We start from the raw sequence: 13,484 nt of genomic DNA on the forward strand, positions 1-13,484 counted from the left end.
CAGCTGGAGGAAGCGGAGTAGGAAGCGGCCGCGATGTCCTTTTGTGTCCTACAAGCCGCCGGCGGCGCCGCCGAGTGAGGGGACGCGGCGCGGCGGGGCGGCGCGGTCCGAGGAGGCGGCGGAGGAGGGGCCGCCAGCGGCCCCCGGCTTACCCCGGCGCTCCGGGCTGCCCGGCCCCCATGCCTGCCCGCCCGCCCAGCCGGAGCCCCAGGTCCGGGGGCGGAGGGGACCGCGGCTGGGGAGGTGGGCGGGAGGGGGCGGGGGCCATGTGTGAGCAGGGAGGCGGGCGGGGGCGGGCTCCAGGCGGGTCCGGCTCCGGGACCGGCCGGGGTCTCGGTCGGGACCCGGTGGAGAAGCAGACGAGGTCAGGGTCCCGGCGGGATCGGCCGTCCCGGTCTGAGTGTGCCGGCCTGGGGCAGGGGCCGGCGTGGGCTCCGGCTGCGGGTCCTAAGCCAGGGTCGGGCTTGGGCCTCGGATCCGGTCCTAGGGCACGTTCAGTCCGGCTCTGGAGCTTGCTAAGTCCCAGGGGCGGGCCGGGGTGGAAGATGGGGAGGGTTCCCTGTCGGGGAAGGGGCTTTGAAGACCACGTGGGGGCGCTCGTAGGGGCCTTGGGCCACCCTCCTCTCTGGGTCAAAGGTCATCGCACCGGCAGGGTAGAACTTCCTCCTCCTTGGCACTCCCCATTCACTTCCTGATAACCTGATAGAGGTCCCCCGCGGGCGGAGGGGGAGGAGAACGCTGCAACTTTAGGCAACTTCCCGTAGGTGTGCACGGGTTGGGGGGGGCGGGGCGCCCCGGAGGTGGGGGACTCTGCGGCAGCCGAGTGAGCGTGCTGGCGGGTGGGGTGTGGGGGGATGTGCCAGGAGGTGGAGCCGCGCCGGTTGGTGTGCCTCGGAGTGGGCTTGCTGGGACAGGAGGGGGCAGTGTGTCAGGTGTGAAAGATCTGAATGTGTTTCCACGAGGGGCTGTGCCCGTTCGCGTTGGGGGCAGGGGGAGCGTGTAAGAGTGAGTGTGTGATTATGAGTCTTGAGTGCGGTTTTGTTGATGAGGTATGCACTTGGGAGGAGTGAGCGAGCATGAATGAGAACGGGGCTTGGGAAAGGCGCCGTGTGAATGAGCGTGCAGGACACCTGAGAACCCAGGTGAGTGGGAGTGTGTGAGGGTGTGAACACACGTGTGTGAGCACACCCCACTGCCCTTGGGTTTGTGTACCTCTGTTTACGCTCTTGAATGGGGGAAGCACAGGTGAGAGAAAATGGAGAGGGTATCCCATTTCTAGTTGAGGATTCCAGATGGAGTTGAAGGTCGCCTGGGGCCAAGGTTACCCTGCCCCCCCCCCGCCACCCCCCCCGCCCCCGCCTGGGTAGGAGTAGGGGGTTTCTAAGTCCCCTGCAGGTTCCTAAATGGGACCGACTTGCTGTCAGTTACTGGCCCTGGAGGCTCTGGAGACTCTATTCCCATGGCAACAACTGGGGGAGGGGGAGGGGGGGCCTTTTCATGGGCAGCCCTTCCTTGGACTCTGTACCTCCTCCTTCCCCCTCACTGATACTGGAAGCCTGGCCCCAGGCCTGGGGTTGGGCAACCAGGGTGGCAGGGTGTCTCTCCATCCCCCATCCCAGCACCTCCCTGTGACCTGACAGGTTTCTCCCCGCAGGTGACCAGCGCCATGTCCAGCCAGGTGGTGGGCATTGAGCCTCTCTACATCAAGGCAGAACCAGCCAGCCCAGACAGCCCAAAGGGTTCCTCGGAGACTGAGGCCGAGCCCCCTGTAGCCCTGGCCCCTGGCCCAGCTCCCGCTCGCCACCTTCCAGGCCACAAGGAAGAGGAGGATGGGGAGGGGGCTGGGCCTGGTGAGCAGGGTGGGGGGAAGCTGGTGCTCAGCTCCCTGCCTAAACGCCTGTGCCTGGTCTGTGGAGATGTGGCCTCGGGCTACCACTACGGTGTGGCGTCCTGTGAGGCCTGCAAAGCCTTCTTCAAGAGGACCATCCAGGGTGAGCCCCTATCCCCACTTCTGTGCCCTTTGCCCTCTGGGCCTGGCACTACCCAATTGGTGCTCTGCTGAGGGGCACTAGACCCCCAGACTACCACTCGGGGTTGGCAGCCCGGTACTCCCAGCCCTCTTACCTCCGATGAATGCGCTTCCCCTTAAAAGTTATATAGAGGCACCAGGATGTGTTGAAAGATTGGAGGTGGGATGTGGGCGAGGACTCAGGATGTCTCCTTGCTTTGATTCTGGGTGTGACAGGCCCAGCACCGTCCACAGTGGCCCTGAAAAACTCGAGATAGCCTCTGCCTGCTCCTAAACTTTGTTCCTGCTTCTGGCAGCTACCGGCTTCTCACTAGCATAGAATACCCCTACTCCCCACCCCTGAAACAGCATCAGCACAGGTTTTTATAGCTGAGAGGAGCTACATCCTATTTCAGAACCTAACTTTATAATCTTTTATTTTTTAAAATATATATATTTATTTTATTGATTTTTTACAGAGAGGAAGGGAGAGGGATAGAGAGTTAGAAACATCGATGAGAGAGAAACATCGATCAGCTGCCTCCTGCACATCTCCCACTGGGGACGTGCCCGCAACCCAGGTACATGCCCTTGACCGGAATCGAACCTGGGACCCTTCAGTCCGCAGGCCGACGCTCTATCCACTGAGCCAAACCGGTTAGGGCCAGAACCTAACTTTAAAAAGACTATTAGGCATCCTGCTAATAGTCCTCAGGGGGTTTCTCTCACTCAGGAAAGCATATGAAAATATGAGTGAGCAAAGGGGTGAGGTAATAAGCAGTACTTGAGCTGTGCCTGTTACTTATATTTTTATGTAAACCTCTGGTTGCTTTGGGGCTATAACATGTATAATTTTTTGAGGACATTTCTAGAGTACATTCATGACCTGTTACCCCCATGGCAACCTACAAGGTGCCAGCAATATTGTAACTGAGGCCCAGTGAGGTTTTTAAAACTTTGTCCAAGTCCTAAAGGTAGAAAATGGCAGAACTAGGATTTGAACTTGGGTCAGTTCAGGTCCAGGGTCGAGCTCTTAAAAGCCAGACTGCTGCCTCTGCTTATTACTAATAACTGAACTTTGGACAGGTGCCTCACGAATGATTGTGACATACAGCCATTTTGGCTTTGCCATTGCCAGCACCCGTGGGTCTAAAACCTCTGTGCTCCCTTTGTCTCTGAAGCCCAGGGAGCCAACAGGTTCAGATCCGGGTGTCTCCTGCCACCCTGGGACCCTTCATTCTCTGCCGATTCAGTTGACAAATATTTATTGAGCCCTAGCCATAAATAATAATCACTTATTGATATTTAGGTGTTAGGAACCATGCTGAATGTGGTACTTCAGTTACCCCCGTTGAATTCTCACAGCTCACCTTTATAAGAAGTACCGTTTCTGTCACCCAGGTTTACAGATGAGAAAACTGAAGATTCGAGGGCTCGTTCACGGTCACACAGCTGGTACATGGAAGTGTCAGGATAGGCCCAGGCAGCTGCCAGAGCCTTGCCAAACCTGTGCCTTGCTGCCCCGGTCACTGTTCCAGACATGGGGACGTAGGCAGGACGGCAGGTCCTCAAACACTTTACCTTCTAGCAGAGCGGAGAGGGAACAATGAATTGCACACAGTTGTTACAGTACAGCTGTGTGAGTGCTGAAGAGCTAGGAGCAGGGCGTGTACCAAGGAACCTGGCTGGGGCCCGGCTGGCGTGGCTCAGTGGTTGAGTGTCGACCTATGAACCAGAAGGTCATGGTTCGATTCCCAGTCAGGGCACATGTCCAGGTTGTGGGCTCGATCCCCAGTATGGGGCGTGCAGGAGGCAGCCGATCTATGATTCTCTCTCATCATTGATGTTTTTGTCTCACTCTCCCTCTCCCTTCCTCTCTGAAATTGATATATATATATATATATATATATATATATATATATTTAAAAAAGATTAAAAAAAAAGGAACCTGACTGGGTCTGGAGCCCTGGAGGGCTTCCCTGGGGAGGTGTCTTGAGCTGAGAGTGGAAGCCTGGGTAGGGTGTAGGAGAAACATGCTAAGGGCATATTGGCTGGTTGTGTCATTCAGCCCTTGAAGTAGTCCTGCGAGGTTGGGAGGGTTGCTGTCATGCACCAGTTACGAGTGCCCACTAAGTGCCAGGCCTTTCCTTTCACGGGGACAGTCCTGGCCCCCATGGAGCTCACACTAAAGTCAGGAGACAGATGATAAAGAAGATAGATAGGTACGTAGGCAGCATATTCGATGGCATGGAGAGCTGATGAGAAACTAGCCAGCAGCGGCAAGCACCAGAGATGTCCACAGAGGGGCCATGTGGCACCCTCCTCACCCCTCGCAGGGTGGCCAGGGAAGAAGAAAGGGCGCTGTGGGCCCTGAGTTAGGGGCCTGGAGCCAGAACAGAGTACGAGGAGGAAGAGGTCAGAGGGGTGAGGAGCAGGGGTGCAGGCCTGAGGCCGCAGGGTGCCCTGGGCTTTTACTCAGAAGGGAAATCACTGGAGGGCTTTGAGCAGGGGAGGGACAGGATCTAACTTAGGCGTAATAAGGTGCCTCTGGCTGTCCTGTCGAGAGTAACTGAAACAGGCAAGGGCAGAGCAGGAGGCCATACTGGGAGGTAAAGCCCACCAGGATCAGTTGATGGGTTGGATTTGGGGTGGGAGACAGAATGAGAGATGTCTCCCAGGTGTCTGCGTGAGCGGCTGACGGATGGAGTTGCAGGTTTTGGAGGGGTACATCCTGGGCTCCCTTTAGGACAGGTTAGGTTTGTGTGGCCTTCTAGACAGACATGCAAGGTGTCGAGGAGGCAGTGGATGTGGGTCTAGCGTTTAGGCAGGTCTGGGCAGGAGATAGAAATTTGAAAGCCCACGACTTAGGTACGTACGATCAGCATGGGAATGAGTCAGTGGAGATGAGGTCTGAGGGCAGCCTGAGGTTCTTCAATGGAAGGAGCACAGGGAGGTGCAGAGACCACAAAGTGGCCAGTGAGGTGGGATGAAAGCCAGGAGTGTGTCCTAACAGCCAAAGAAGAGAAGTGTTTCAGAGTTCCTAGGTGTGGTGCCACGGCCCCCGTGGCCTGGGTTCAAAGGCCTGGAGAAAGGGCCGATGCGCAAATGAATACACAAGACAAGAAATATAAATTTGGGAATTATGGGGGAAGCCAGATGTGAACTTAGTTCAAGTGACTGAGCTCCGCTGAATCTCCGCCCCCATCCCCTTTTCATTCACTAGGATACACAATTGCCTTTTAGGAATGCAAACAGCCATATCAAAGGCAATGTTTAGTAAACAGTGAAAGAGTATCAGGTTAGGGGGGTTGCCATCAAGTCAGCAGCAGGTAATAACATGCAGATATTCAGCCTTCTGACCATTGGCTCCCAGCACCTAGGAGGTGTTAGATACTCCTTTAGGCCATGGAAGATGAAGATGAGAATTGCCCACTAGAGGCAGCAATGGAGAGGCCATTGTAAGCCTTGAAGAGAGCAGATGAGGGCAGGAGAGCCCAGAGATGTGGCTTGACGAGAGGCTTGGGGCAGATGCAGCCTGACTCCCCTGGTCCCAGCCCTTCTTTTGCCCAAACAGGGGCCCCCAGCCCAGCAGCCATTCTCCTCACGGCCCCGGGCTTCCCTGCCCCACTCACGGCACTCCTGCTCTCCCCAGACCTGTGCTTGCCGGGGAGTCAGGGCTCTCCCGTCTGCGGGGCCTCCTCCAGGCCCTGGGAGGCCGCCACTGGAGCCCTGCCTCTTCCTGGCAGGGAGCATCGAGTACAGCTGTCCGGCTTCCAATGAGTGCGAGATCACCAAGCGGAGACGCAAGGCCTGCCAGGCCTGTCGCTTCACCAAGTGCCTGCGGGTGGGCATGCTCAAAGAAGGTGAGTACTGGGAAGGAGCCTTGGCAAGGGTTGGGGGAGCTGGGCGCATGGGGCTGGAGAGGGCAAAGCCTGAGACGTTCTGGTGGAATGGATTGGGCAGGAGGGCTCTGTAGAGCGAGCCACCCCCAGCCTCTAGGACACAGCCCTGTCCTACAATTCAAGGGGTACGTCTGGACCGTGTCCGGGGTGGGCGACAGAAGTACAAGCGGCGACCAGAGGTGGATCCACTGCCCTTCCCAGGCCCCTTCCCGGCCGGACCCCTGGCAGTAGCTGGAGGCCCTCGGAAGACAGGTGAGAGTCTGTGGGTTCTTGGAGCTCTAGGGTCGGGATTGGGCTTGGACGCGAGAGGCCTATCTGGTGTCGTTCACTGAGGATAGTAGTTATTTTGGGCACTGGGACCCCACTTTTCCCTTCATCTATTCACTTATCCATTTCCCCCAAAAAGACCTTTTTCTGTCAGTCCCGAGTAGTACAGCAGGGAACAGGGAAAGGTTTCCTAACACTTGGAACCTGTTCACAACAGACTGACTGCCCTGGGAGTTAGGCAGAGCCCTTCCTGGAGAAAGGTGTCTGAGCGTGATGACCAGTGGCTGCGGAGGAAAGCCACGGGGGGACTGACTCTGGGAGATGTTTGACTCCAAAGGGCCTGCAAAGTGATGAACTCCAGTGCCTCTTCCAACTGTCACTGCAGCCCCAGTGAATGCACTGGTGTCCCACCTGCTGGTGGTAGAGCCTGAGAAGCTGTATGCCATGCCCGACCCAGCGGGCCCTGACGGACACCTCCCAGCTGTAGCCACCCTCTGTGACCTCTTTGACCGAGAGATTGTGGTCACCATCAGCTGGGCCAAGAGCATCCCAGGTAAAGGGCCAGGGGATGCGGGCTCCCTTGGGTAGGCCAGCCAGGCCTGGCTCTGGTGCACCTGCTCAGCCAGGTGTGCTCCCCATGGTCCTCCAGGCTTCTCGTCACTGTCCCTGTCGGACCAGATGTCAGTACTGCAGAGCGTATGGATGGAGGTACTGGTGCTGGGTGTGGCCCAGCGCTCACTGCCGCTACAGGACGAGCTGGCCTTCGCTGAGGACCTGGTCCTGGATGAAGAGGGGGCACGAGCAGCTGGCCTGGGCGAACTCGGGGCTGCCCTGCTGCAGCTAGTGCGGCGACTGCAGGCACTGCGGCTGGAGCGGGAGGAGTATGTCCTGCTGAAGGCCCTGGCCCTTGCCAACTCAGGTGAGTCTGGGCAGGTCCTGGCAAGTCTCCAGAAGGCACTCCATTACTCTAACGGTGGCACAGTCCCATTTTGCAGACAAGGAAATAGGCATAGGAAAAACAGTGACTTGCTGAAAGCCACTAAGCAAGGCAAGCGCAGGCCAGGAACTGCACCTAGGACTTTGAACCCTAGTGCCATACTTACTGGAAAGGTGAACCACTGAGTGGGAGGGGAGTAGGGGGGACAAGAGGGCACCCTAGTTGAGAAAGGGTGGGCCCTGGCTCGCGGGCACGAGCAGTGAGTGTTGCCTCAGTCAGTCAATCAACAAATCTGTGTCTGGCTCCTGTGTAGGCTCCATCCCTCAGTGCCCAAGCAGAGGAGGGCTCTCTCCTTCCTGGAGATGGTCCATGTCAACAGCTCTCTCCCACTCCTTGCAGACTCTGTGCACATTGAAGATGCTGAGGCTGTGGAGCAGCTGCGAGAAGCCCTCCATGAGGCCCTGCTGGAGTATGAAGCAGGCCGGGCGGGCCCCGGAGGGGGTGCTGAGAGGCGGCGGGCAGGCAGGCTGCTGCTTACACTACCACTCCTCCGCCAGACAGCGGGCAAAGTGCTGGCCCATTTCTATGGGGTGAAGCTGGAGGGCAAGGTGCCCATGCACAAGTTGTTCTTGGAGATGCTCGAGGCCATGATGGACTGAGGCAAGGGGTGGGTTTGGGTGGGGGTGCTGGCAGGACCCGCCCAGCATGGGGTCAGCCCCAAGGGGGCAGAGCTGGGGTCGACAGTGCCACAGCCTGCTGGCAGGGCCAAGGCAATACCATCAGTCCCTGGGAGCAGGCCCACGCCCTCCCCTCCCCCTTCTTCGGGGGTGTTAGAAGCTGGGAACACGTGTGCTCAGGCTCTGGGCACAGTGCTAACCCTTGCAAGCCATAAGGTGCCCCCAGAGTGCAGGGGGTGCTGTGGAAGCCATAGGGGGCTGCAGGGGATGTGTGGGGGAGGGGGGCAGAAGCCTGATCTCAGGGAGGGAAGGGAGTGGAGGCCACAGTCTCCCAGTGGGTGATGCTTTTGCTGCTGCTTAATCCGACCCCCTCTCCAGAGCAGAGGGAAATTTGGAGAGCAAAGGCCCCTGCCCCCTTGGCTCCTCTCATCATTTGCATTGGGCATTCTGCCCCCCCACCCCTTGAAGCAATAACTCCAAGCAGGCTCCAGCCCCTGGACCCCTGGGGTGGCCAGGGTCCCCCATCAGCTCCCACCCAGGCTCCTTAGGAGGTAGGGAGAGCACTGCCTCTATGCCCTGCAGAGCAATAACACTATATTTATTTTTGGGTTTGGCCAGGGAGGCGCAGGGACATGGGGCAAGCCAGGGCCCAGAGCCCTTGGCTGTACAGAGACTCTATTTTAATGTATATTTGTTGCAAAGAGAAACCGCTTTTGGTTTTGAACCTTTAATGAGAAAAAAAATATATATCGAGCTCAAGAACACTGTGTGGCGTGTCACTGGGTCAAGAGCTGGGAATACACGTGACAAAACTAACCGACAGGATATACATAAAAACAAACACGGTCACAGTATGAAAAACGAACGCCTGGCACGATTAAGTCTCGGTTTCCTCCTCATTGAGCAGCATGTTGGGGATTCCGCGGGTGATGGGGAACACACGTCCAGACTCTGGGCACTGCAGGGTGCCCTCCACCACCTCCACCTGCGGGGAAGCGGGGAAGAGCTGAGCACTGGCAGCCTCCGGGTTATGGCTGTGCAGCCAGGAAGCAGGTGACAGCCGAGCCTCACCTCCAGCAGCACGTGGTGCATCTTCCTCAGAAACGTCTCATCTTGCTCATACCCCTGAGTCGGCCCTTTGGGCACCTCGGCCAGACGCAACTGTGGGCAAGAGGCCTAAATTATCTCTGGGCACCCCCAACCCTGGCCAGGGGCAAAGGGCTGGGGGATGGCCCTCACGTGATCGGCCGCCTCCAAAAGCGCCGCCCACTCCACTTTGGGTATCATCCGAGCCACGAAGTCCGGGTTGAACTCCACCGGGATGACGCGGACCTCGGTAGCCTGCAGGGCGGAGGGGTTCGGTTGGGCAGGGATCCGAGCCTGGTTCCCCTATCCCTCCCGGGAAACCGGCGCCCGAGCGTCCCCCGTGCGGTACCTCGAGACGCAGCGGGAATCCACGGGGTCCCACCCCTCGCACGTGCGAGCTCAGCAAATTGTGGGTAAGCAGCTTCATGTCGCCGCAACACACTTTCGCCGGCCGGAACCGGAAGAAGACAGGCACTCCGCTGCGTCACTTCCGGGTCCGCCCCGCTCCCTATCCTATTGCAGGGCCGGGAGGAGCGGAAGCGGCCGAAGTTGCTGGAACTTCTGGTGCTCGCGGCAGCACAGGTCCTGCCAAGGCTTCCTCGCGTCCCGCGTGGCTACCGGAAGCATCCCGGCGGAGGTTGCCTCGGGCCGGCCCGGTGGTTTTGACTGAGCCAAACCTCCACTCGCTGCAGATCATGTGCAGTGCTGGTCGTACGGAAGAAAGTCGCAATGCGGGGCCTTCGTTGAATGCGAAATAAGCGTGGAGCCGTCGGCGCCCGGAACCATCGGTGCCCGGAACCGTTGGCGCCTGCCCCTCGCTTTCGGTTAAGGAACGGTCACCCTGCCCCAGTCCGTTACTTAGGCGCGTCAAAACCACGTCGCCCCTCCTCGTATGCAAATAAGGCACCCGCTGCCGAAGGGTCCGCCCACCTGCCCAGCCCCAAATGCAAATAAGCCCGCCCCGCCCGCACTGTGGAGGCGGCCCCCCCCGCGGCGGCCTGAGGCCCCGCCTTCTGCAGGTTCCGCAGCGGCACCGCGATCCAGGCCCCGCCTCCCGCGGCCGCTCGGGGGCGGGGACGGGGCGGGGGCGAGGGCGGTGCAGGGGCGGTGCGGGGCTGTTGTGGCCTCAATACCAGGTGTGGGGCCGACCGGGATGTGCGTCCTGGGCCGTCTCTCGGGCTCGATACTCGCTCGCGCGGGCGCCGTCCGTGGTGCGGCAGCAGCCGGAGGCGGAGGGTGCGTGGAAGGAGGCCTAGAGGGGACGCTCCGCCGAGCCCGCGGTTTCAGAAGCGCCGCTGTCGCTATGGCCCCGATCAAGGTGACCGCTGGCCCCGTCCGGCCAGGCCTGACCGCCTCTCCCCGCTCCCTCCATCTCTCCGAGGCCCTCCGTCCCGCTGAAGGCAGTGGCCCAGCCCCCCACCCTCCCGGCCGCCCTCTTTCCCTGCCCTGGGGACCTCTCTCCGCCGCCCCGGAGGCTCCTCCGCCGTCTGTCCCCCACGTCCCCTCAGCGAACCCCACCGTCCTCTCCCGTTTTTAGGGTTTCGCGCACCATCTCCCGAGACTGCCCCCGAGGCTCCCGAGCCTTCTCTCCCGCATTCCCCGGACACCCTGCGATGGGGGCTCCAGCCTTATCGGGCGGTGGAGGACCGCGGCCTCCCCCACCTCCTGGGACCCCTCTGCGCCAGGGACCCCTTTCCACCCCATACACAACCCCCTGTACCCCCCTGCACGCTTTATCATGATTATTGGGCCCCTCTCACCCCATCTTCTGAAACGTGCTGTCTCTTAGAACCCTGCCATGCCTCCCGGTCCCACTCCACCCGCAGCTACTTCCAGCTTTAGCCGAGGTGTCGCCTTCATCCTGAACCAGCCCCAGCTCCTTGGAACTACCCCCTGCCCCGCGCCCCCCCTCTTCTGAGACCTCCTCCTCCCGCTGCTTCATCCTATCCCAACCCCGACTTTCCCTCCCTTTTGTCTCCCTCCTGCCCCTGAAGCCCCCACACACTCCAAGTAGGCTGACCCTTCCCTTCAAGAGATCGCCTTTTTATCCCCCTGAACTGCTCCCCGCCCCCCCAAAAAGAACAACCAAACCTTTCCTGCCTTCTGCCGTTCTCATCTTAGTTCCCCTATGGGCCAGGATCCTCTCCCTCCATTTTTCAGCCCCCCCCGCCCCCCCCCCCCAATGCAGCCCCCTGACCCTCCTCTGCCCAGGTATCCCACTTCTTTCTTTCCTGTAACCCAGGCAGCAGTTTGTTTGCGCAACTCCTTGCAACACCTCGGAGGCCTTCTCTCCCTCTTTCTGTTGTTACCAACAGGCCCTCAAAGAGGAATAGGGCCAACTTGAAACCTGGAGGATGTGGGGTAACCAGGAGGGAGGGGCCCCTGGAAGCGCTGACAGGTTTGGACATCCTGCCCTGAGTCACCCCTGGCGTCACCAGTCCTGGCTTCCCGGCCCTCGGTGCCCCGGCTCTTGGTTTGCTGCCCTTCCCTCGGCCTCCCTGCGAGTCCCCCCACCCGCCCTGACCCTTCACTTGTTTCCTGCCCTCTAGGTGGGAGATGCCGTCCCATCGGTGGAGGTATTTGAGGGGCAGCCCGGGAACAAGGTGAACCTGGCGGAGCTGTTCAAGGGCAAGAAGGGGGTGCTGTTTGGAGTCCCTGGAGCCTTTACCCCTGGTTGTTCCAAGGTGAGGCCCTGCCCTTCTGGGGCCCAGCAGTTGGGAACGTGTGCGCACGTTTGCAGCGTTCATCGCCCTCCGTGTTGTCCCCGGGCAGCTTGCAGCAGTGGCGTGCAGGTGATATCAGAGCATTCAGAAAACAAACAGAGGCTGTGAGAGGTAGTGGTCCCAGGAATGCAGGAGAAAGGGCACGCCAGTGAAACCCAGCCCCTCTTGTTGATCCTGCTGGATGACGGGCACGATGGAAGGCACTTGGGTAAAGGAGACGCCATTGTGCCTGCAGGAATTCGCGGTCTTGACCACAGAAATCTTGAGTATGGATCCAAGCTCCCCAGTGGCCCAGGCCGGAAGGAGCCGCGGTTCCCCCAGTGCTCACTGTCCGATGGAAGGTGTTGGAGCCGGACAGTGAGGAACCGGAGACGAAGGATGGACCAGGAGGGGAGGCAGCTGTCCCTCTGCTGAGGCTTTGTTTCCCTCCCCAGACTCACCTGCCGGGCTTTGTGGAGCAGGCCGGGGCTCTGAAGGCCAAGGGCGCCCAGGTGGTCGCATGTCTGAGTGTTAACGACGTCTTCGTGACTGAAGAGTGGGGACGAGCCCACAACACGGAAGGCAAGGTGAGGTGTGGGTCCTGCAGGCGGCCAGGGGCCGGGCAGCAGATTGTCCTGTGACCTTCACTTTCTCTTTAGATTCGGCTTCTGGCGGACCCCACGGGGGCCTTTGGGAAGGTGAGTGCAGCCCCCACCCCCCCTGCAGCTGGACGGGGTCCCTCTGCCAGGCCTTGGAAGCAGGGATTTGGAGGGTCATGACCAATGTGGGGAGCAGCTGGGGAGCTTGGCTCTTCTTGGGGTTCCTGACCCTTGTTTCTGTCTCTCTTTTTAGGAGACAGACTTGTTACTGGACAATTCGTTGGTGCCCCTCTTTGGGAATCGACGGCTCAAGAGGTAAAAGTGGGAGGTTCCCCTGCCACCCTCCCTCTCTATTCCCAGCCTCCAGGCCCGGCCGTGGTAACGGGCGCTGCCCTCTTTCCGGCAGGTTCTCCATGGTGATAGAGGATGGTGTAGTGAAGTCCCTCAATGTGGAGCCAGATGGCACAGGCCTCACCTGCAGCCTGGCCCCCAACATCCTCTCGCAGCTCTGAGGCGCTGGGCCCGGACCTACTCCCTCTTACGCCTGCCCAGCCAGGGGCAGAGGCCCAGTCCAGCTTCAGCTGGGCCACCAAGTTGAAGGCTTGGCCAGATTTCTGCAATAAACCCTTCTGGTTCACGTCCGTCTCCTGGATTTTGAGTTGCTGATTTGCTGTGGCCCAGGCCTCATGACAGTCATAGCCGTGAGGGTGGTGGGCAGGGACTGAAGGGGGACTGAGAGAGGGGACCTTGACTTACTTTAGGAGGTAGTGAGGGAAGGCCTCTTGGAGGAGGAGTTATGAAGCAACAGTCTGCGAACAGAGGAAGGGCCAGTGTTCTGAAGAGCAAGGGAAGGAGCGGACTGCAGAGGGGGCATATCTGGAAAGACCTAGGCAGACAAGCACTTGGCTTATACCCAGACTTCTGCGTTTGACCTCTGGGTGCTGGTTGATCTCATTTAGACCATAAACTCTAGGCTAGGAACTTTGGCTCTAGGCACCCCCCAACCTGGGTCATGCCCCAGCCCCACCATTTTTTTTAGACTGTTGAACCCTTCCCAGGAAGGCACCTTGGGACCATCTGACTAGCAGAAGGCTTCATCAGTAGAGGCAGTGCTGGTTCAGTCCAGGGGGGCTCCCTGGAAGAGGAGACTAGGTGAGCCGGGAAGGGGAGAAGATGGTGGTAAGGCCTGACCAGTGGTGGGTGTACTGTGAGCGGCTGGGGATCAGGGAGGCCAGTGGGATGGGATATGGGGCTGGGCTGTTGCCTTCTGCAGGCCCTGCTCCTGGGCCTTTGCCTTTTGTCCCCG

At 59.4% G+C, this 13,484-nt stretch overlaps 3 protein-coding genes across 3 annotated transcripts; 2 read left to right on the forward strand and 1 right to left on the reverse strand.

Moving 5' to 3' along the window:
• The first annotated feature begins 23 nt into the window (after positions 1-23).
• ESRRA (estrogen related receptor alpha) lies at positions 24-8,555 on the forward strand. The gene is made up of 7 exons (XM_081099042.1): positions 24-211; positions 1,655-1,991; positions 5,755-5,871; positions 6,034-6,162; positions 6,563-6,730; positions 6,827-7,096; positions 7,514-8,555. Exons 2-7 carry the CDS (start codon positions 1,667-1,669, stop codon positions 7,771-7,773), a joined length of 1,269 nt encoding a protein of 422 aa, XP_080955168.1. The 5' UTR covers positions 24-211; positions 1,655-1,666; the 3' UTR covers positions 7,774-8,555.
• TRMT112 (tRNA methyltransferase activator subunit 11-2) lies at positions 8,503-9,767 on the reverse strand. The gene is made up of 4 exons (XM_081099043.1): positions 9,227-9,767; positions 9,031-9,132; positions 8,863-8,952; positions 8,503-8,776 (listed from the first exon to the last, which is right to left on the reverse strand). The coding sequence occupies exons 1-4, from the start codon at positions 9,302-9,304 to the stop codon at positions 8,669-8,671; spliced, it is 378 nt and encodes a 125-aa protein (XP_080955169.1). The 5' UTR covers positions 9,305-9,767; the 3' UTR covers positions 8,503-8,668.
• A 173-nt stretch (positions 9,768-9,940) lies between these two features.
• On the forward strand, positions 9,941-12,815 carry PRDX5 (peroxiredoxin 5). The gene is made up of 6 exons (XM_081099041.1): positions 9,941-10,195; positions 11,427-11,561; positions 12,035-12,166; positions 12,239-12,277; positions 12,432-12,493; positions 12,585-12,815. Exons 1-6 carry the CDS (start codon positions 10,031-10,033, stop codon positions 12,688-12,690), a joined length of 639 nt encoding a protein of 212 aa, XP_080955167.1. The 5' UTR covers positions 9,941-10,030; the 3' UTR covers positions 12,691-12,815.
• Positions 12,816-13,484: the final 669 nt, after the last annotated feature.

The sequence above is a fragment of the Myotis nattereri genome (genome assembly GCF_964212035.1).
Source record: "Myotis nattereri genome assembly, chromosome: 9".
In the NCBI taxonomy this organism is placed as follows: Eukaryota; Metazoa; Chordata; class Mammalia; order Chiroptera; family Vespertilionidae; genus Myotis; species Myotis nattereri.

Coding starts and splice junctions, on each gene's coding strand:
- ESRRA (XM_081099042.1), top strand. CDS start 1,667: ATGTCCAGCCAGGTGGTGGGCATTGAGCCTCTCTACATCAAGGCAGAA. Junction 1,992..5,754: donor CTTCAAGAGGACCATCCAGG/GTGAGCCCCTAT, acceptor TCTTCCTGGCAG/GGAGCATCGAGTACAGCTGT. Junction 5,872..6,033: donor GGTGGGCATGCTCAAAGAAG/GTGAGTACTGGG, acceptor CTACAATTCAAG/GGGTACGTCTGGACCGTGTC.
- TRMT112 (XM_081099043.1), bottom strand. CDS start 9,304: ATGAAGCTGCTTACCCACAATTTGCTGAGCTCGCACGTGCGAGGGGTG. Junction 8,953..9,030: donor TTTTGGAGGCGGCCGATCAC/GTGAGGGCCATC, acceptor TCTTGCCCACAG/TTGCGTCTGGCCGAGGTGCC. Junction 8,777..8,862: donor TGCACCACGTGCTGCTGGAG/GTGAGGCTCGGC, acceptor GCTTCCCCGCAG/GTGGAGGTGGTGGAGGGCAC.
- PRDX5 (XM_081099041.1), top strand. CDS start 10,031: ATGTGCGTCCTGGGCCGTCTCTCGGGCTCGATACTCGCTCGCGCGGGC. Junction 10,196..11,426: donor TCGCTATGGCCCCGATCAAG/GTGACCGCTGGC, acceptor CCTGCCCTCTAG/GTGGGAGATGCCGTCCCATC. Junction 12,278..12,431: donor CCACGGGGGCCTTTGGGAAG/GTGAGTGCAGCC, acceptor CTCTCTTTTTAG/GAGACAGACTTGTTACTGGA.